At 46.6% G+C, this 15,596-nt stretch overlaps 1 protein-coding gene across 3 annotated transcripts in view; it reads right to left on the bottom strand.

Annotated features, from left to right (window-relative positions):
• Window positions 1–12,432: 12,432 nt before the first annotated feature.
• Window positions 12,433–15,596, bottom strand: part of LOC115094269 (butyrophilin subfamily 1 member A1-like) — a 38,363-nt gene continuing 35,199 nt past the window's right edge. For all 3 annotated transcript variants that reach the window (XM_029607153.1, XM_029607152.1, XM_029607155.1), the window contains exon 9: window positions 12,433–15,450. In XM_029607153.1, the coding sequence (XP_029463013.1) occupies window positions 14,930–15,450 (521 nt within the window). In that variant the 3' untranslated portion in view covers window positions 12,433–14,929. The remainder of the gene's footprint in view (window positions 15,451–15,596) is intronic.

A 15,596-nucleotide genomic window follows, 5' to 3' on the forward strand; every position in this document is an offset into this window, starting at 1 on the left:
CCGGCTGGTCAGGATATCCCAACCCAGCCCCCGAGGGGGGTAGAGGGGGATGGGGACCTCAAGCAGAGTGCTGGCTAGGGGTCCCAGGCCGTCGAGGGTGATGACCCTAAAGTAGTCCGTCTGTTCCGCAGAGAGGAACTGTTATAATTAGTGAGGTTTGGGTGGAGCCTTGGACACTGTGGCAGCTGATCACGCCCACCGGGGGAAGTCCTGTGAGGGCCACAGGTCAGGCTCAGCTCTGGACACACAAACACAGATATTTCTTTATTTAGACAGTTTGAGAGTAGAAGATGTAGCCCAGCTGGGCTAGTATTCCCCAGGGCGCTGGAACAGCGGTTCCTCCGGTAGCAGTGCTGTAGTGGAGAGAACTGAGAAAGTGAGTACAATAGAACATTCACAGAGTCCCAAGTATGGAGAAGCCCCGAGATAGGGAGAGCTGGTCCTCGAGGAGTGAGTTCCAGATCCCTGGGAGCAGAGAGACTTGGCAAAGTACTCACACAGCAGTTCCACGTAGGAGATGGCACTGGTGCTGGAACGGAGGCAGGCCCTCGAGGAGCGAGTACCTGGTTCCAGGGAAACAGCTCTGAGGAGTAGATGGTAGTAGTACTCACTGATGGTGTCGGTAGCTAATTCTTCCAAGTAGAAGAGGAGATAGATGCAGGCAGCGAGTCAGGGAACATGGGCCCTCGAGGAGCGAGTACCGGTTACCTGATAGCGACCTGAAAGAAGCAAAAGAGGCCCCCCGAGGAGCGGGTACCCCGTAGCAGAAAGAGTCCAATGGAAGTTGGAAAGGCAGAGTACCTGGGTACGGAGAGCGAATCCCATCCGTAAGAATCCCCCTTGCTAACTCAACGGCTAGCAATAAACTGTAGGCTTAAATATCCGGGCAGCGTGACATCATCACAGGGGGACGCCCCTGAGGATCGCACCAATGAGGAAATAAGAATAAGGGCTGTGTGGCGCGCGCACCCTAAGGTACCTGTGGAACATGGCGGGAGGCAGCGCCCAAGCCAGTCTGGGGACACCGGAGAGGACGGCAGGCGGACGCCGCAGCAGCCAGGCGTCCGTGAAGAGCAGGAGGAGCTGCAAAAAAGGAAAGGTAGGCGGAGTGAAGCCGTTGGGAAGTGACGGTCGCAGCAGGAACTGGGCCCTCTTATTCCCTCCATCTTGGCAGAATTAGGGATTGAGGCATTTCATTTTTCTGCTTCGGATCTCCTATTTAGGGAATGGGACACCCCTGATTTGGGGCTGAAGGTTACAAAGGCAATGGGCAAGCTTTATCCTCTACCGGAGGAGGCGGTGGAGATTCTTCAGGTGCCAAAGGTGGACGCGGCAGTTACCACGGTCACAAAGAAGACGACTGTTCCGTTCATGGGATCCACGGCTCTCAAGGATCTACAGGATCGAAAGTTAGAGTTGCAACTTAAAAAGATATTTGAGGTCTCCGCTCTGGGAGTTCGAGCGGCTATGTGTAGTAATTTTGCTTTGCGAGCTGGGCTTCGCTGGGTGCAGCAGCTGCTGGCCAACGAGGGTTTTCTGAGGAAGAGGCTCGCCAGGCTGGTCGCCTTGAGGTGGTAGTGGCTTATAGTGCGGATGCCCTTTACGACCTTCGGAGTCCGCTCGCTCCATGGTTTCCGCTGTTTCGGCCCGTCGCTTGTTACGAAACTGGTCGGCGGATGTGTCTTCCAAAGCCCATTTGGGGTCTCTCCCCTTTAAGGGCAAGTTGCTGTTTGGCAAAGAAATGGAGGATATGATCCAGTCTTTGGGTGAAAATAAGGTCCATAAATTACCTGAAGATAGACCTTTGGTCCAGGGGATACTTTTTGTCCCGTCCTGTTTTCGGGGGAGTCGCAGGTCGCGTACGCCTCGAGTGGTCACTCCGTCCTTTCGGCAGAATGCTGCTCGGCCGCAAGCCTGGTCCCCGTCCTTTCGGGGCCGGCGTTTCGGTAGACCCGGCGCCTCCCAGTCCACTCCCAGTGGAAAGTCCATCCAATGATAGGCGGCCAGTCCACTCCTTGGTTCCGATGGTCGGGGGCAGGCTGTCTCTGTTTTTCGAGGAGCGGACCAAGATCACTTCGGACCAGTCGGTTCTCTCTGTGATAAGACACTGCTACGCATTAGATTTTGCACGGTGTCCGTGCCCATAGTTTCTGATATCTCCTTGCGGGTACGCCACAAAGCGCGAGGCGATAAAGCAGACCTTGCAGCGCCTTCTCAACCTCTGCGCCATTGTACCGGTTCCCTGGTCCGCTCAACGTCAAGGATGTTACTCCATTTATTTTGTCGTGCCAAAAAAAGAGGGGTCCTTCCGGCCCATTCTCGATTTAAAGCGGGTCAACAGGTGTCTTCGCATTCCGCGCTTCTGCATGGAGACGTTGTGGTCAGTGAATGCGTCGGTTTGGCTGGGGGAGTTTCTTGCCTCTCTGGATCTGATGGAGGCGTATTTGCATGTCGGGATCTGAGCGGATCACCAGAGGTTTCTGCGGTTTGCTGTTTTGGGTCAGCATTACAAGTTTGAAGCTCTGCCCTTCGACCTTGCTACAGCCCCCAGGACATTTACCAAAATAATGGTAGTGGTGGTGGCGCAGCTCCGCAGAGAGGGGTTGTTAGTGCATCCGTATTTGGACGCTTGGCTGATTCGGGCAAAATCAGAGGTACTTTGTCAGCGAGTGATCCAGCGGGTACTACAGTTGTTGACTACTCTAGGCTGGGTGGTAAACATGGCCAAGAGTCATCTTGTCCCTTCCCAGTCCTTGGAACGTTTGGGAGCTTTATTAGACACCCAGCAGGGGAGAGTTTTCCTAACCTCCACCCGCATGGGCAAATTGCAAGGGCAAGTGCAGGCAATTCTCTCTAAGCATCCTCTGAAAGTTTGGGATTACTTGCAGATTCTAGGTTCCATGAGTTCTACTCTGGAATTGGTCCCCTGGGCTTTCACTCGCATGCGTCCTTTGCAATCAGCTTTACTCTCCCATTGGAACCCTGTTTCCAAACAGTTTTACCGACCGTTACCGTTGACTGAGTCCGCTCGGTCCAGCCTGGATTGGTGGCTAGTGTTGGACAGTTTGACCCGGGAAGTTCCCTTGGTTGATCCCGACTGGACAGTGGTCACCATGGATGCCAGCCTGTCCAGTTGGGGAGCAGTTTGTCTGCGAAAATCGGTGCAGCGTCTGTGGTCCCTGGAGGAGGAGTGATGGTCCATAAATCGCCTGGAGACCAGGGTGGTCCGGCTGGCGTTACAGGCCTTCCTCCCGATTATCAAGGGGAAGTCGGTCAGGGTACTGTCCGACAATGCAACCACGGTGGCTTATATCAATCGCCAGGGAGGTACCAAGAGCCGTCCAGTGGCGGCGGAGGCTCGACTGTTGATCAGCTGGTTGGAGCGGAATCTGCTCAGCATTGCAGCATCTCACATAGCCGGAGTCGACAAGTACACGTGGATTTTCTAAGTCGCCATCATCTAGATCCCGGAGAATGGGAACTGGCGGACAAGGCTTTTCAACTCATCTGCGACAGGTGGGGAACACCTTGCATGGACCTGATGGCGATGTTCAAAAATGCTAAGGCCCCACTCTTCTATGCCCACCTCAGGGGCACAGGAGCAGATGGGGTGGATGCCCTAGTGCTGTCGTGGCCATTGACAATACTGCTTTACGTCTTCCCTCCTTGGCCTCTGATCAGCAAGGTGCTCAGGCGGGTAGAGGCTCATCTGTCCGAAGTGATCCTGGCGGCTCCCGAGTGGCCGTGCCATCCGTGGTTCGTGGATCTGGTAAACCTGGCGGTAGAGGGTCCTCTGCGGTTTCTGTGTCTGCCGAATCTTCTTCCTCAGGGGCCCGTATGTTTCGACCAGGTAGATCGCTTCTGTCTAGCGGCATGGCTTTTGAGAGGCAGCGTCTAAAAAGCAGGGGATATTCGGATGCGGTGGTAGCTACTCTGTTGAGATTGTTTAAGCCTTCCACCTCTCTGTCTTACGTCCGAGTTTAGAAGGTCTTTGAGTCCTGGTGTGTAGCTCGGGAGGTGGAGCCCACTCGGGCGTCCGTATCGGATGTCTTAGGTTTCCTTCAGGCTGGGCTAGCTAAAGGTGTTTATCGTGCAGTTCCTTGAAAGTGCAGGTGGCGGCTTTGGGTTGTTTGCGCGGTTCTATTGGGGGGTTACCGTGTCTCTCGTTTCTTTAGAGGGGTGAAACATTTACGTCCTCCAGTATATCATCCTTGTCCATCTTTGAATCTAAATTTGGTTCTTTCCTCTTTGTGCACTGCTCTATTTGAACCTTTATCTCTGGTCATACTGAAGGACCTTACATTGAAAGTGGTGTTCTTGGTGGCGATTTCCTCGGCTGGTAGAGTTTCTGAATTTCAGGCCCTGTCCTGTTTTGAGCCTTTCTTGAGGATTTTGGATTCTGGCGTTTCCTTGCGAACGGTTCCGTCTTTTCTCCCAAAGATGGTTTCCGCTTTTCATTTGAATCAATCGGTGGAGCTTCCGTCCTTTTCAGATCTGGATAGGTCAGATCCCCTGTCTAAGGACTTGAAGAAGTTGGATGTGCGCAGGATCTTGCTCCGTTATCTTGAAGTCACTAATGATTTTCGAGTTTCCAATCATCTATTTGTTCTCTGGAGTGATCTGTAACGAGGTAATATGGCATCCAAGACCATGATTGCTCAGTGGCTCAAGGAGGCGATAAATTCTGTGTATTTATTATGAGGTAGGCCTTTACCGATAGGTCTACGAGCGCATTCTACACGTTCTCCAGCGGCTTCCTGGGCTGAATGCTCACATTTCGCCGCAGAAGATTTGTAGGGCGGCTACATGGAAATCCTTGCATATGTTTGCAAGGCATTACCAACTGGATGTTCAGGCTCCAGATATGGGAAATTTTGGAGAAGGTGTGCTCAGAGTGGGCCTCTCCGGATTCCAGCCCAGGTAGGTGAAGCTCTGTTACATCCCAGGAGTCTGGACTGATCCGGGTATGAACAGGGAAAAGAAAATTGGTTCTTACCTGATAATTTTCGTTCCTGTAGTACCACGGATCAGTCCAGAGTCCCGCCCGTTTGCTGTGGAGAGGTAAAGGAGAGTCTGCTTTCTTCTGTATTTATTCTTCAGGTCTGCAGATTATTCTTGTTACCCTGGTTGATGAACATAGTTCACAATTGGAGTTAGTGATCCAGTTTGGTTTATGATTCCTGTAAGTAGTTTGGTTTGGTACCATTCTGCTTTGACGATATGTAATACTGGCAGACGGTGGGTGGCACCTAGGTATATAAGGCAGATTCTGTCGAAACTTGCTCTCTCCATCTGCTGGAAAGGAGGCAAAACCCAGGAGTCTAGACTGATCCGTGGTACTACAGGAACGAAAATTATCAGGTAAGAACCAATTTTCTTTTCATGTAGGAAGTTAGTGCTTTTGGAAGGTTTGCAACCATTCAATTTCAAAACACTGCTCTCCCCCCACCTTATAGCCTACTGTCCTCCCACAGAAATTGAAGGGAATGTGTCACTCCCTCCAATTCTGTTGCCACACCCTCAGTTGAACATGGGAAGAAGTCATGCTAAAATACCTCTCCTTTCTGTGTATAACTTATTACCACACAATGGCATGGCCCAGCTTGAAAGCATTTCTGCATGCTTTTTCTACCATTTTCCTTAAAAAAAAAAAAAGCATGGGATGGGGCAAATGTTAGATATCAATAATGTCTTATGATGTCTGGCTAAGGTTGATGTGGTTTAGAAGGCACATCCTTTACAAACTGCTTCAGTTTCTTTTCCTGTGAGACTGTCTGTGTACGTGACTCTGGACCAAGCTGTTGGAAGAGCAGAGGTGGCTTTTGGAATGGAGCATTTGCCGACATTCTGTAGCTGTTGTCTCCCTTTCATTAGCAGAGGATAATGAGTCTATGATTGCCTAATATAAAATGTGGCCCTGATGATGGTCTTATTACAGTATTGCAGTTTAGGGTAGAGCTGCTGTTTAAGGTCATCTGGCCTCTCCTTTAGTAAGTGCAGCATTGTTTCTATTTTGTTATATGTATTTTTTACATTGTCTTATTGTTATGCATTTATTAAGCCGTTTTGAGTGTTTTTTATACCTGACATTTATGTTTTGTTTTGCTTGTTTTTAATTTTTGAATGTACAATTGTAAACTACCTAGGAATGTTGGTAGGCAGTCTATACATTTAAAATAAATAAATAAAACAATGGAAATTTTTTGAGAAGATCTGTTATCCAAAAATACTGATCTGATGTTTCTGGTTTTCAAACTCAGATATTCCCATTTTCTTTGAGTAACCCAAATTTGATAACACACTTTGCAGAATTATTTTGCCTCCAGATGGTTGGATGAGTAGACCCAGACCACGATTTTATAATTCTTTCCAATATTCCATATGTTGAAAATCATAAAACGTATGGGCTCATTAAAATATTTTCTAAAAACATATTCTTTTCAATTATACAATAGGATGCATTGTAAATACTGTAGTAATCTACCATCAGTTACTCCAGAAGATGAATGTGGCAGGCTACTTCATATATTTCATTTATTTATATGATTTGTTACATGTCTTTTCAAAACATATGCTCAAAGCAGAGTACAGAAACACAAAAGGCATTCAAAAGCAAATAAACCAACAATGTAATAAATTATGTAACTCAAAATACCAAAAACAGCATAAACAAACATTCTAAAAACTTTACATTTATAATTTAAAACAATGCCGTTTTGACAAACATAAGGGGTCATATTCAGTAGGCCAAATAATGGACAAGTTATCCAGCTCAAGGTAGTTGGATAACTTGTCTTTTATATTGATATATTTAAAATCTTTTCTATACTGTCTAAGTAATATACCATCACAACGGTTTACAGAAAGGCACATATACTATCTATAAAAGTGCCATTAAAGTCCGGTAACAGTTTCATAATAAAGACTAGTTGATGAAAGTTATAAATATTGTCCTATTTTACATGTCTATGCAGAGCTGTATATTTTACTAATGTTAATGGTGCAATAAAATAACAAAATCGCACATATTAAGTGCTGTGTGCTGCTGCCTGTATTAATTACTCTCCTAAACTCCGTTTTCTCTAACAAATGCTTGTTTAAAAAGCCAGGTTTTTAAACTCTTTAAAAAGTTTATAATCTCTCTGTAGTCTAATCTCCAGAGGCATGGTGTCCCATAATATGGGTCCGGCTAAGGATAGCGCCCGTTCTCTGACTTGGGTCAGTCTTGCTGTTTTAACAGAAGGGATGGTTAGGAGGGCTTTGTTAGCAGATCTCAGGTTTCTATGTGGGACATGTACACGTAGTGCTGTGTTCAGCCATTCTGCTTTTTCGTCGTGAATTAATTTGTTTAGTTTAGTTTATTAGCATTTCTATACCGTTACATCAGACATGCCTTCACAATGGTTTACAAGTTAAAAACACAAGAAATACAATGTTTTGTTAAGATAGTAACAGCTAAAAACTACATAAGAGGAAAATTAAATAAATTAGCTGTTGGAGTAAAAGATAAAATCAAATAAAAATAAATCTAAAACAAAATATCAAATTGCATAAATATGAATAGCAGTAATGGGTCAATAAACTTAATTACTATAAACATAAAATAAGAATAAAAACAGAATTCATAGAGGTTAAGCACATAATATATTCTGGTGTTTTGCAGCTTATATCTAAAGATTTGTACTCTGTAAAGATGTTTCATGCTCTGCAAAAGCACACTTGAATAACCAAGTTTTCAATTCAGATTTAAATTGCTTTTTTTCTGCTGACAGTCGCAAGTGCCTTGCATGGCCAAATAACTTCCTAATTTAACTGGACATCTTCAAAAGATATCCGTTCCTGTTCGTACCCTGGATTAGTCCACACAAGTGGGTTTATGCATCCCTACCAGCAGATGGAGGCTGAGAACAAACATTTGAGGCACTGCTACATAACAGAGAGAGCCACCTGCAGTTCCTCAGTATTTCTCTGTCTCCAGCAGATGGTAGAGGTGCATACCTGCAGTCTGGAGTTTTCAAGAAATTTAAAGATTAAGAATTAAGATTTCATCTCTCCTAGGTGATAGGATCCTTCATGGGCTATCCCTCAGGTAGAGCAAGGGGTTGGTGATCCCTGGGGAGCTCTGCCCTTATCTTCAGGGGAGGTGATAGCCAGTGGTTCCGATTCCCCTCATCTCCTCTGGGTCCCTGTCGCCTGCCTGGGCTCAGCCATCTTCACCAGAAGCAGGGAAATATTTTCAGTTTTCTTCCCTGTCTATGGCCCTTTAAGTTGTTTAAAAAAAAATGTTGAGGAAGGGGACGCTGCAGCTTTAGGCTGTGCTTCAGCAGTTGGCTTCAAGTTTCACTGCTGGAAGGCAGCTCGAAGTGAGCAGGGCCAAATAGCTGTGTGCATCGGGGCTGGTTCAGCACCCGGACAGCATCGCCTGCAGTGCTTGCAGGCAGGGTTTATTTTTAGGCCTATTGTTCGCATGCCGTCTCCTGCGCTGCTCAGGAAAGTTTGCCAGGGCTGCGGCTCAAGGCGCGCTGGCCTCAATTCGGTTGTGCTTTGTGCAGAATGTGCTTCCGGAGGGGCGGGGATGCCAGGAACCCAAATTCGACAGGGCAGGTTTTAGAGGCCCGGGGCAGGGTCTGAGGAACCGGCAACCATTTTGTGTACATGTGCTGGGAGCCAGGTTGCTGTTTCAGGGCCTCAAGATTCCCCTCCATGCTTTTTCCTGCAGAACAAGACCCTGCTGATGGCAGGGCTGGTCAGCAGCCGCAAGGGAATGTGGATATGGACCTTTCTTCTTCAGATCCGGAAACTTTTTCTCCAGAGTTCATCCTTTTGATGCATACGGCCTATTTGGTCAGGAAAGAAGCTGGGACCAAGAAGCCTTTGCCTAGGAAGTCCTGGGCGGTGAAGAAGCCTGAGGTTTCCTGAGTCTCTTGGGTCTCAAGAGGTCTGTGGTGGAAGAAGACACGTCTAATAAGATGGATGATCTGGATCAAATACAGGAGGTCCGGTGGATCTCAGCTGCTCAGGGATGCCTTTGTAATCTACTGCTGCATCTCCTGAAGCAAGCAGAAGGCAGTGCAGGAGACGTTGCAACATCTGCAGCTTCTGCGAGCCATTGTTCTGGTGCATCCTTTGAAAGTGGACAGAATCGTTACTCCGTGTACTTCATGGTGCCCAAAAAGGAAGGCACTTTTTGGCCCATTCTCTGTCTGCTGTGCTTTTGGATGGAGACGTTGTGCACGGTGATAGCGGTGGTTCCCAAAGAGGAGTTTCTGGCGTTGTTGGACTAGTCAGAAGCCTACCTGCAAATCTCTATTCGGATTGATCACCAGAAGTTTGAGGTTCATAGTACTGAGGGAACACTTCCAGTTTCAAGCTCTTCCTTTTGGTTTGGCGATGGCGCCACACACTTTCACAAAGGTGATGGTGATAATGGCAGTGGCTCTCAGGAAGGAAGGTATCCTGGTGCACCCATACCTGGACGATTTGCTGATATGGGCAAAGTCAGAGGTGGAATGTGTTCAGTCGGTCCAGTGAGTACTGCTGTGTCTGGAATCGCTGGGTTGGGTGACGAACCTCGCGAAGAGTCATCTGGAGCCAACCCAATCCCTGGAATATCTGGGAGCTCATGTCGATACCTGGCTGGGGAAGGTGTGAGAGTCCTCAAGTTTCAAAGTCAGGTCCTTCGATTTTTGGACTTGTTGGTGTCCAGGGGATTACCTGCAGGTGCTAGGTTCCATGGCATCTACGCTGGAGTTAGTGCTGTGGGCCTTTGCTCACATGCATCCTCTGCAGGGGGCTCTGTTATTCCGGTGGAATCCGCTGTTGGAAGAATTTCAGCTTCCTTTACCGGTGCCAGAGGATGCCAGGTCGTCTTTTATGGTGGCTGTCTCAGCACAATCTGGAGAAAGTGCTGGATCTGGAAGTGCCCAACTGGGTGTTAAAGACCATGAATGCCAGCCTCTCAGGCTGGGGGGCGATTTACCAGGGGAAATCAGCCCCAAGGTCACTGGGAGAGGCAACTTGGTTTATCAATCGGCTGGAAACCAGGGTGATGTGCAAGGCCTTGTTCGCGTTTCTTCCACTCATCCGGGACTAGTCAGTGAGAGTGTTCTCCGACAATGCGATGACAGAGGCATACATCAATCGGCAGGATGGCATGAAGCGTCATCTGGTGGCGCAATAATTATTCGAATGGGTGTAGAAATATCTGCGGCGGATAGCTACTTCATGTGGCCAGAGTGGACAAGGTGCAAGCGGACTTCCTCAGCAGGCAACGTCTGGATCCAGGGAAGTGGGAATTGTCAGCAGAGGCCTTCGCCTTGCAGGCAGGGTGGAGTAAAACAGTGGTGGACCTCAAGGCGACTCCAGCGAATACCAAAGCGGATTGGTTTTTCAGTTGCAGAAGGGAGGTCGGATCAGAGGGCCATCGACACTCGTTCAACCATGGCTGGCGCACCTGTTGCTATATGTGTTTCCCCCATGGCCAGCCAGGCAGGGTGATTCTAGTAGCGCCCGAGTAGCCACCGCGGCCATGGTTTGCGGATATTCTGCGTCTGTTAGTAGACGGTCCTGTTTGCTGACTCACCTCTCGGGGTTGCTGAGGTAGGGTCCCATATTTTCGCTTCTGTCTAGCGGCTTGGCTTTTGAGAGGCAGCGGCTTCATTTAAAGGACTATTCGGAGCCGGTGATTGCAACTTTCCTGCAGGCAAGAAGTCCTTCCACTTTGACGGCTTATGTCAGAGTATGGAGAGTCTTTGAATCTTGGTGTTTGCAGAACAGGGTGCAGCCTTTAAAGGTGGACATTTCTCAGGTCTTGGCCTTCTTGCAGAGCAGTTTAGCAAAGGATTTGGCCTATAATTCACTTTTGGTCCAGATAGCAGCCTTGGGTTCCCTTCGTGGCCTGATGCAGGGTAGGCCATTAGCAATCGCATAGGGATGTGGTTCGTTTTCTGAAAGGAGCAAAATGTCTGCGGCCTCCAGTATGGAAGATCTGTCCCAATTGGAATCTGACGAGTAGAGGAAATGCTTCCAAGGCTGCCTTCATGTGCTGTGAGGGCCTCCCTTCGAACCAATGCAGAAGACGCCATTGAAGGATTTAAGCCTGGTGGCCATCTGCTTGGCTTGGCAGAAATCGGAGTTACAAGCGTTATTGTGCATGGATTCCTTCCTCCACTTTTCAGGGGATGGAGATCCTTACGTACAGTTCCTTCTTTCTTGCTGAAGGTGGTATCCTCCTTTCACCTTAATTAGGTCATTGAGCTTCCGGCCTTTCCGAACTTGACGGCCAATGCTCCGATGGTTAGGGAGCTTCACTTTTTGGATCAGCGTCGAATTCTTTTTGTGATATCTCAAGGTGACCAATGCCTTTCAGAGATCGGATCATCTGCTTGTCCTGTTCAGTGGAACAAAGAAGGGAAATAAGGCTTCCAAGGGCACTATTGCTCGTTGGTTAAAAGAGATGATAGCATTGGCTTACATCTGTAAGGGCCGTTCTGTGCCGGAAGGGTTGAGAGCGCATTCCACCAAGGCGCAGGCAACTTCATGGGCAAAGTGTCAGCTGCTCTCTCAGCAGGAGATCAGTCATGCGGCGATGTGGTCTTCTCTTCATACTTTTACCAAACATTACCGCTTGGATGTGCGAGCCCCAGAGGAGGCGCTGTTTGGGGGAAGTTTTTTGCACATGGGTCTTTCGGGTTCCCATCCAGAATAAAGAGACTTGGGTACATCCCACTTGTCTGGACTGATCCGGGGTATGAACAGGAAAGGAAAATTGATTCTTACCTGCTAATTTTCATTCCTGAAGTACCATGGATCAGGCCAGAGACTCGTCCCCATCTGTCGAAAGACTACCTCGCTTCTGGATATGGCTGAGCTGACGGAGTTGGCATATGATATACTCAGATTATTAAGCAGTGTACATAGTTTGGTATAGTTTCTCTGTTAAATCAAGAGAGCCTAGCTTGCAGGGGCTTGAATTTTTATTGGGGTTTGTAATGGTAGACATCTTGGCTTGGAAACAGGTCAATACGGAGGGGGACTGCAGGTGCCACTGTCCGTTATGTAGCAGTGCCTCAAAGGTTTCTCTGCCTCCACCTGCTGCTAGGGATGCGTAAACCCACTCGTGTGGACTGATTCGAGGTATTTCAGGAACAAGAATTAGCAGGTTCAGAACTTATTTTCCTATTAAGCAGCACTATTGACACAAACCAAAAAAAGAAAGAAAACATGTAAATGGGCTTGTGGTCTACTCTCCTCCCTTCTTTTTAATAATGCAACTCAGGCCCTGTCGGGCCACATACCCCCCATTCCCAAATCCCTCCTAAATTTACAGTCATGTCCTGGTGCACAGATCAGGGCTCCCCTGCCCTGTTCTATAGATATTTGTTAAAGGATGGTTTTCCCCCCCCCCCCCCCCCCCTACAAGTTCTGTGCCACCCCAGAACCCTCCCCATCCACCCTGATACTTAATAAGTCCTGCCAAGAGCAAAGTACAAGACGTACCGCTCATGTTTGTTTACGCTTCCAGCACTAGTACTATCTGCAGGTTATGCTTCCAGAGTGTAATTAAAAATCCAGGTTACACTTCCAGCACTTAATTAAAAATAGGTTAAGTTAGCCAGATAAAAAAGGGGCGGTTTGGGAGGAGTTAAGTTATCTGGCTAAAATCTAGCTGGGTAAGGGGTTGAATATACCAAAACTTGCCATTTAGACAGACAACTTTTAAGTTATCTGTAAATGGTTTTGAATATTGACCTCCATGAAGCGATCCACAGCCAATAAAAGTGTAATTATAGCACACCAATGTAATAAAAATAGAACAATAACTTAGTGACCTTCATGAGCTAGACTGATTGACCAATAACTTGGCGACCTTCATGAGCTAGTCCAAAAGAAATGAGAAATGACAAGTTGTGATCTTCGCAGAACCAGGCCATCCTGTGGAAGTGAGTTCATTTCAGATTTGGGAGAAAGAAATAAGAGTTTCAAGTGCTTGGATACTTAAAAGTTGCACCTGCACATGAAAATGTTTCCTAGGCCCCTTTCGATCTGGAGAATTATTTGTTTGTTTAAGCAGGTGCTGATGCTGTAGCAGCTGTTTATCTGTGGGAACAGCATGGCAAGGAAGGAAGTCAAGTTGAGCTTCTGCTCCAGCACTTACAGTGGTAGTGTGGCAAGGTGTTATGAATTTGTGGCACAGCTACCCTGACAAGTAAGTAACAGGTCTGTTGCTGCTTGGATGATAGCTAACTTTGTAATTGTAGGTTTGCAACTTGAGCATTCAGGGCTTAAAATGAGCTGATGGTTGAAAAGAAGGATTGTGATCAATGACAGAGTCTGTGTATTGCTGCCCAATTGGCAAAAGAGGCTTTGCTGGCAAAGGTAATGGTATTGATGCATCCAGGCGGATCAATCTGTGCGAGGGAACTTCCTAGACCTACAAGCCTAGCATCTACAATAATTTCTTTAGTTCTCTTGAGATCAAAATGACAGTAATCATTAGTGAAGAATTGATTTAGTGCGGTTGCAAATCCTAATATTTTAAACTTCAGCAGGTGTACCAGCCTTATGGATGGTTTGATTTTTGCCTGGATCAGCTGACACTCCATCTTTAGAGAAGGCACAGCCAAGGTACAGCAGTATACGGTAGTTATATTCACTTCTCAATGGCTTGAGTATGAGATTGCTGCTGTTTTTCAGTGACTGCAGAAACAAAGTGGCTGTCATGTTCTACAACTGGGCTGCTGTGTACCAGGATATCAATTGCTGACAGGATTCATGCAAGCCTTGAAAGCACTTCATGAATAATGGTTGGAAGATCGCTGCAGCAGAAGAAATGGCAAAGTTCATAGTTTAGAGTGCCTCAAATCAATAAGACTGCTGAATGGGGTTATAGACCTTGAAGCTGGATGAAGTCTAATTTGGAGAAAAACTGTGCTCCATTTAAACTGCAATATTTTCATGCACTGTGACTCTTGTTTAATAGCAGCACCCCTGTAGCTGCATATTGACACACAGTTGTATTCTGCCTGGTTGCTTGGGTTTCTGGATGACCATGAGTGAGGAGAGCTATGGGGCTGGTCCACCAACACATTCAATAAGTTCTTCCCATTGTATGAACTTTTCCTCTGTGAGCTTCTGGTGGTGGAAAGGAATTTGTCTTTGTGGCAAGGCTACACGTTGAATGGACTCTGTGTGTTAATTAATCTGCGTGCCTTTCGTTTTTCCAATTCCCTGGAACATGGCAATATATTGCTGTAAGAGCCTATACCATGCAGTGAGGCACTTTATCTAGATTAGTCCAAATTTAATGGCTGGCTGATTGCCAATCAGCACCTACTACTCCTACGTCATATCCACACAGGGACTGATTTTTCAAACAGTCTGCACTGGGATAAAGTCCACTCTTACTTTTCACTTTCAGGCTTTGCATCAGTTCTCAAAATGAAAGTACACGTATCCTTTTGCTTCAAAACATGGCATGGGTAAAAAGCACATGCACTTGCTTGTATCTGCTTTTTCTGGGAGTAGATCTTTGCTTCGAAAGTTTGCCCAAAGATTTGAAAATGCATGCTTTTCCTCCGTTGACCTAGATGAGCCTCCAGGAATACTTCCTCTCCATGGGCTAAAAGTCCACACTTTTAGTGGCATTGAGGTGGGGTCATTTTTCAGACAGTTGATTTCTGAAAGTACAATGTTTTTTTAACCTACATAAATCACTTTGACTATTGTTCTCAAAATATTTTGCTTTAAAATGCTTGGGCGAAGGACTATTATTCTCACATAGCCACTGGTGCTTACAGTACTTTGCTTCCATCATACATTTTAACATTCTGAGTAGTGGCTTTGATGGATGCACATTTTCCTTCATTGCTTAAGCTTAAAAGATGTGCAAAAAACTTAAACTGCACACTTCCCCTATAATTTACATAAATTAATAACACAGTCTGATCGAAGACTCTAAATCCCGGATATAAAAGTAGGGGAACATTTTCTCAGTGAAGGAGTGTGCATAGGAATAGATATGAGTCATATTGTTCACATTGTAAAAAGACAACTGTCCGCCTTCATAGTCCAGATAGATTCCAATCTTTGTAGGTTTCTCGCTCAGAGACAGAGGGGTCCTTTCCGGGTCAGTAAGAGCGCGGTACTCTCCAAAGTACAAATCCAAACACCAAATTCCATTGGCAGGGCTACTGTTTATATACCCTTTCCTTGGCACAGACTCTCTAGCAACTCCCAAACCCCAGTTTTTCTGCTCTCCCATTTCCACTTCTACCTCCCAATACTGTTTCCCTCCTATAAAGCCTTCACATCCCAGGGCAACGGAATATACATCAAATCTCTTCTCATTGTTGGGTACAGCTTGTTTTGTCTCTCTAAAACTCATGCATTTCTTATCTTCTGAAACAACGAGGTATGGATTTGCTGTTTCTGGATCCACAGTCACTTCCACTGGGGAGAGAGACAGAAAAATAAAAAGCAAACCAGTTATTTTCTCTACAGTTTTGGACTAAGAGCAAGAGATAGCAAAACTACTGAGTTAGTACAATTCAAATCATAGCTGTGTGTGCTCTGTGATCTTCTTTATAATTGACAAT

Source organism: Rhinatrema bivittatum, chromosome 6 (assembly GCF_901001135.1).
Source record: "Rhinatrema bivittatum chromosome 6, aRhiBiv1.1, whole genome shotgun sequence".
NCBI classification, from domain to species: Eukaryota; Metazoa; Chordata; class Amphibia; order Gymnophiona; family Rhinatrematidae; genus Rhinatrema; species Rhinatrema bivittatum.